This window comes from Pyrus communis, chromosome 4 (genome assembly GCF_963583255.1).
Source record: "Pyrus communis chromosome 4, drPyrComm1.1, whole genome shotgun sequence".
NCBI lineage: Eukaryota > Viridiplantae > Streptophyta > Magnoliopsida > Rosales > Rosaceae > Pyrus > Pyrus communis.
In genome coordinates this window covers 17,519,825-17,526,436 of record NC_084806.1, presented here as the reverse complement: position 1 = coordinate 17,526,436, position 6,612 = coordinate 17,519,825, and the positions used below count along the sequence as shown (strand labels likewise).

The window sequence follows — 6,612 nt, the reverse complement described above, 5'->3', positions numbered from 1 at the left end:
TGCTGCTCAATAACTACAATGCAATTCTTTATTTGTTAATTTGGTGACAGCGTTAAATGATTCAAATTTAGTGGTCAAAATTTAGCAAAAACTTGGTCGATTAGTGTTTTATGAAGAACACATGTCGTCTTATTCATGCAAGGATGAGTCTTTGTAGAATGAGAAGTTATTTTTAGGTTTTCGGGATTAAAAGAATTCGATTGGAATTGACTAGTAATTTGAATTGGTAAAGAGTTTGTAGCTCGGTTGGTTCGTTACAATGACTTTCTTCCGTGTCGTGTTTGACTCTAAAACGCTTGTTGACAAGACGGGATATTTCAGTTGGCAACTTGGCAGGGACGGTCTGTTGCCCAATAAATGGACTGCAAATTGGCTGGATTTTCACTGGCTTAAATATTACCATATAAATAGACTTAGCCGAATCGTGTTCACAGAAACTGGCAGATCATCCCAAAAAATGGGGTGGCCTCAATATTACATATTGTTTAATGTTGTAAGTATTTTAGACTGTATAGAGTGCCTGCTTGAACCTTGTCCCAATTTATTCGGATCATCTTTCCCATCTTTCTTCTATTATTTACAATATAGGTATTGGTAAACTTTCATGCCACAGCAACCCCGGATAAGAAGACGAGCGGACTGGAGCAGGGAGACACCGAGTACTCAAGCGATTTCAATGCTTCGGTTCTGCACTTCTCTTTATGATCATCGCTTCGAATGTGCTTGTCACGGCACTCGGCGCTGCAAAATGCTTTCTCACCCCTGAAGAAAGAATCTAAGTTACATCAAAGGATATGGAAGATGCCAAGTATATTGCAAAGACCCATCCCCCATTTTCAAATTGACAAGTTCATAGCCCTACCATTCGGAAGAAACAAAGTCAACACCAGATGCAGTAGCAAACAAGGACCACAATTCCGAAACAAAGTTCTTTCGCTATCTATCGTAAAATATCTCAATTAAGAGATCTAAATACTCAGAAATTGAAACAAAAACAAAACCAGCTGGAATTTTCTCCATCAATAATTGCATCAAAATATCTCACCAGCATGGAGTTTGGAATCTTTCTCCAATAGTGTTCTCTCTCTTAACATAATGCGTATGTCCTTTCGGAAAGCTGCACTTTCAGGATTCTAATACTTTGAGAATTTTCACACATAATTCAACGATGAGCTTTCTATGAACTCTGAACTAAATTTCCAATAGAGGCTCATCCAATTTCAAAAGATATCGTAAGATATTACACCATCTAAGGCAATTTCTCACAGCGTTTGTGCAGGAAAAAGAAGAATTTAAGTACATAAGAGAAAGCAGTAGAATTATTAATTGTTAGTACGATTCTCCAAATTATGAATGCTACACAACTGAAAGGCCACTGATTCTCCAACTTTTGCTCAGAAGATTAAGAAGAGAACAACTTTGCTCACTACCTTCAATTAATGTACAACTTCACCATCCTACTCAATGCTATGTACGTGTAACTAGCATGGTTTTATTTATTACAAAAAACTTAACCATACACTACGTATAATAGGCAGACCCGTTCTCCAAGACCACATGGTCCAAGGAAATTGTGGTCACCCAACGTTTGATCTTAATCCAACAGTCGGTGGTCATTTAACTTTTGTTGTTGTAATTTCTCCTCCGCTGTTGGAATAAGATCAAACGGTGGGTTACCTCAATTTTCTTGGACCATGGGGTCTAGGGGAACGGTACTTGTATAACAGGTGGATCCATTAAGTAGAGTGGCGATGCTACACCATGGTAAAAGCAGTGGCCAATTTTTTTATTTTTTTTCCGAAGGAAATGACCACTTTCTTATAGGATTACTAGTAAGAAAGTTATAATAATTAATATATACGCACATATTAACTCGACGGAATCTTTAATACTATAAAACCAAATGACTGCAATCAAAGATGTAACTTGCAAGTGTTCATTAAGGAAACAGCTTGGAGCTGGCATTCCATCCTAAGTTTCTAAAGATGCAAGTTCCAATGAGTCTCAAGAGAAAACAAACATGGCATTACTTCTTAAGCATGCAACAGTCTAATGACATCAAATTAACAAACTAATGATTGGTGTACAGCCTGGCATAAATAATTATACTGATATATTCACAAGATTAAGACATTGTCACTAATGATTTTGCTTAATTTTCTGAAAATGAATCGGTTTCAATACAATCAATGAGAACCTAAGTTAAGGACTTGAGAGCGAAAACCAATCCACAAGCTACTTATTGATGCTAGAGTACATAAGTCCAACAGAGAATGACCGACTTAAATTACTTTGCCTGGCATACTTGTATCTTACCCTTCAAAAGCTTACTGAGAGTACTATTAGCAAGTTGGCACAACGACAACGCCAGAAGTGGAATATCAGCTTAATCAAGCTGTACATTTCGTCGAGGACAATAGAGAGAACACAACAATCACATAAGGATTTCCAGTAACATTCTGAAATAATACTTAAAACCTAAAATTGTTCTCAAAAGGAAAACAATATTTGAACATCTTCTGCATGAATTCAAGCACACAACGTAAAGGACCAAAGGAGATGACCTAATACGGGAATAAAGTCATTCAAGTACCATTCAAGGACAAACCATAACTTAAAACAGTTAAACCTCAAAATCATGCCATGAAAGGTAACCCTCTACTCAAAAGAAAAGATTACTAATATGGGGAGAAACGATAAAGCTGCTGATGCAGATCCATGAGTAACATCCTCCTGCCTAGACCGACAGCTTACCATAGACCAAAAATTATGTAAAGGATTGGCCAGTTTGTTCAGCATCTACGGTATCATTCTTGAACTTAAAATCTACTTGTAAACTTGAACAAAACCGATGCATCATACATCTCCAAGAATTGGTCAATTCATCCATGTTCATAAAACAACCATCAGCCTAAGTTCAAATCCATTCAAAACACAATCTCCCACTAAGACAACATAATCAATATGCCAAACATTAGCCCGTAATCAAAACCATCAACATGGTTCAAAATCCACAATTTCCTAAATCATGCTTCACCGAAATGAATAATCAAAAGGGATTTAATTCATAACAATACATCAAGAGAACTTAAATACATATGTATGTAAGTATATATGTTTGTATGTATGTATGACTTTTGTTTTTCTTTTACCTGTACATGAAAATGTCCAGCCCATGAAGCTGCTTCTTGCAAAGATAACAACTACTGAGAAAATCCGAGGCCCAAAACTCTCTTCCCACTTCACCAACACTCAGTGGAGAAACATAGAACACCCCAGAGGTCACCACCACACCACCATTAGGATCATCCACAACCCCACTCAGCTCATCATCGAAATAAACCTTTTTCGATGTCAAATTGTTTCCGAAATGCGAAATCACACATGTATAGCTCTCGGACAATTCATCCACCACAGCCCCTGCCCTCTCCACACAAAATCCACCTCTGAAATTAGCTGCAGGCTTAGCTGCAGAGACTATGGGGATTGGGCTCGACCTAGGCGACTTGTCAGACAAAGCCACTTCATTGGGGTTGCCCAAATCAGTCATGGCAGCCACTATTCCAAGCCCAACAACCCCCTCTTGGAAATTTCGGGGGGATTTGATTGAATTGGGGGACTTGTCAGAGGAAATTGACTCGGAAAAAGTAGTAAAAAGTGAGAGACTGATTGTGGGTCGCTTTTTCCCGGAAATGTTCTCCATTTTCCGGGAAAATCTGCAACTGGGTTATGTTCAGATTCCCTTATTTTTGCTAAATTGAATGATTTGTGATTTTTTTTAGCTGAATTAAAGGTGGGATTGTCAAAAAAGCAGAGGAAGACCGAGTGCAGAGAAAAGGGTTTTTCTTGACTCTTTAGGAAACCAGGAAAGATTGGAGATCTTAACACAGAGAGAGAGAGAGAGAGAGAGAGAGAGGGAGAGAGAGAGAGATAAAGGTTTTCTGCAAAACTTAGAGGGAGTGAAGTAGAAGCAATGGATTATCCAGCAAGTGGGAAAGGGATTTTTTTTTTATATATATTTTGCCAAATTCAGTGCAGCTTTGGTGAGAAGTACTTCCTATCTCTCTCTCTCTCAAATCTAAAAACTTGAGTGTCTCTAGAGAGAGAAAGAGAGGGAGAGAGACAGATGCAGAGGAAGATCACCTTTCAGGTCTCTTCTCTCTGGTCTTCTCTAACGCCTCCGTGGTTTCAGAGGAAAGGGCAAATATAAACACTTTGCTCTAATAAATTTAATTTTTTTATTAATTTTGCGAAATAATACAGAAACAATAATTTTCCTTTGTTTTTTTGGGCAAACATTACAGAAATAATTGACCGCGGACTTCCACAGTATGTAATAATTGGTGGTTGTCACTTTCCTTATTGTTTCCTTTTTCTGTTAAATTGCCCCCTCCATGTTTTGGTTAATGAATTATGGCCCTTGAGTTGTTAGATTCTTTTGAAACTTTTTCATTTGTGTCCGCACAGAAACGAAATTCAAAATGACTACTTGTATATTTGTTGTTTACCAAACAGTCCATAATATTTGTGAGTGAGTTACTTCAAAAATGAGTTTCGTCCTGTTTGGTTTTTTTGGTTTTTTTTGAAAGTATTGTTTTACCAAGTTAAGCGACAACATTATTTGATAAAATTTTTAAAATCAATGACCTTTAGTTGAAGGTTCAAAAGGTTATTTAACTACTGAGAATACGACTCTCGTTTTCTTTTTCTTAAATAATACACAACGTTACAATAGAAGGACTAATGCTTTACATTTTGTCGAAATCAAATTTCAATTTGATGAATTTTTAATTAATTGACCAAATCTAAATTAAGTAATCATTCGAAATAATCCAATTTTCTTTAAAAAAATAAAAAGAGAGAAGAACAAATGTTACTTTTTCTTGACTATTCTTATTTGTAGCAATTATTGATTTCTAAATTTTAAATATCTCTAGTGGTAATTATAAGTTAATACCACTCTATCTCTTATGAATGACACGTTGGATAATTTGGCCTACCAAGCATTATTTTTTACTTTAGGAAAACTTGTACTTTGAATTGGCTTTTATGTTAGAAGGAAACGTATCAAATCAAATTAAAGATTTTAGAGAGTTTTAACAAAAAGTCCACGGTACTGTTCACCTTAACGAAAAACCACATGTTTACACTAAAAAGTCAATCCTAGTACTATTCACTTTAGCCTTTATTTTGTCCTTATTATTAAAATTCAAAGTTTTCAAACTATTTCATTAGTTTTCAAACTATTTCATTAGTTTTCCTAAGATTTTAATGCTAAGAGATTCTCTTAGGTCCCCTAAACGAGAAGAACTTGTGTGAGGCTTGGCTTGCCACCGAACAATGCTGAGTGGCACTACTATCCACTCAAAACTTGCCACGTGGTAAGGTTTAAATATAATTTTTACCATATATTATATTTAAAGTTTTCATAATAAATACTCCTAATTAATATTCTAATTCATCTAATCTTCTATAATTTTCCTTTCTTTATTTGTCTCCTTTCCTTCTCAAATTGTCCCACTCCTTTTCTTGCATTTCTTATAAATATATGCAGGAATAAGGAGAAGAAAAAAAAAAGAATTCACTTTAGAACCGAAAAAACCATCAACCGTGTTTTGATTGAGATAACCAACCACCCTATAAAACCATTGCCTAAATGCATTTGAATGAACCAATAGAATCATGGAAGCATCTTTATCTCTTCTTATGGGGTTTGAATTTCTGTACAGCAAATTACGAGAAAATTTTCATTTGAAAATGGTAGATTCAATTTGTATCATCTTTATTGGATATTAGAGATTCGTGTGTTAATCAATCAAGTCAAGTTCATATGATAAAATCAGCTTTCGAATTGAAAAAAAAAAAAGGACAAAATCGGTTGCTTTCTAGTTTCCATGGTATGAAAAGTTAGAGAATGCGGGTTCTTAATATTTTGTTTTTTTTTTTTTTCAAAATTTTCAAAGAAAAGCAAGGGGAAGAGAAGAAACAATACGCGACTGGGAAGAAAATCTGAAATGAAAAAGGAGAGGAGGAATTGAGTAAAAAAGTGGGAGGTGTAATTATTTAATAGAAAATTCTATTATGAAAAATTAGATATAAAATTATAACAAACATTGTAGATAAAACTTCTAAGTAGCATGTTTTGAGTGGATAGTAGTGCCACTCAGCATCGTTCAGTGGCAAGCCAAGCCCTACACAAGTTTTTCTCCCCCTAAACAAAACAAACCACCCCCAATCATATCAAATTAAAGATTGTAATGCTAAGAGATTCTTTCAGGTTCCCTAAACAAACAATCACATTTGGTTGCATTGGATGAGAAATTTTCTGACCTTCCCTTGAATGACACTTTTCTCATGATAATTCGTCTTTCAGGACACATTTTATTTTTATTTTTGTGATAAGTGTAGGGTTTGATTTACTCGAGTATAACTCAAGTTGAATACTTTGGGCATGTTTGTTGAAGTTTCGTTGGACTGGCTAGTCAGTGAAATCCCATGTTTGTTTGCAGGGAGGATTAGGTTTAATGAGACCATGGGGACTCGTCCAAACTAAATGCCTCACTAGGCGGTCTTAGCGAGGCCCCCAAAAATTGGATGGATTGCTAAGACCAG

The 6,612-nt window shown here is 35.6% G+C and overlaps 1 protein-coding gene across 1 annotated transcript; it reads right to left on the bottom strand.

The window, feature by feature from the left end:
- Positions 1–378: 378 nt before the first annotated feature.
- LOC137730850 (FCS-Like Zinc finger 14-like) lies at positions 379–3,835 on the bottom strand. Its single transcript, XM_068469839.1, has 2 exons — positions 3,153–3,835; positions 379–762 (listed from the first exon to the last, which is right to left on the bottom strand). Exons 1-2 carry the CDS (start codon positions 3,701–3,703, stop codon positions 603–605), a joined length of 711 nt encoding a protein of 236 aa, XP_068325940.1. The 5' UTR covers positions 3,704–3,835; the 3' UTR covers positions 379–602.
- Positions 3,836–6,612: the final 2,777 nt, after the last annotated feature.

Excerpts from the sequence above, each read along its gene's own strand:
- LOC137730850 (XM_068469839.1), bottom strand. The coding sequence starts at position 3,703 with ATGGAGAACATTTCCGGGAAAAAGCGACCCACAATCAGTCTCTCACTT. Across the intron at positions 763-3,152 it reads CTGGACATTTTCATGTACAG|GGGTGAGAAAGCATTTTGCA; the intron begins GTAAAAGAAAAA and ends TTCTTTCTTCAG.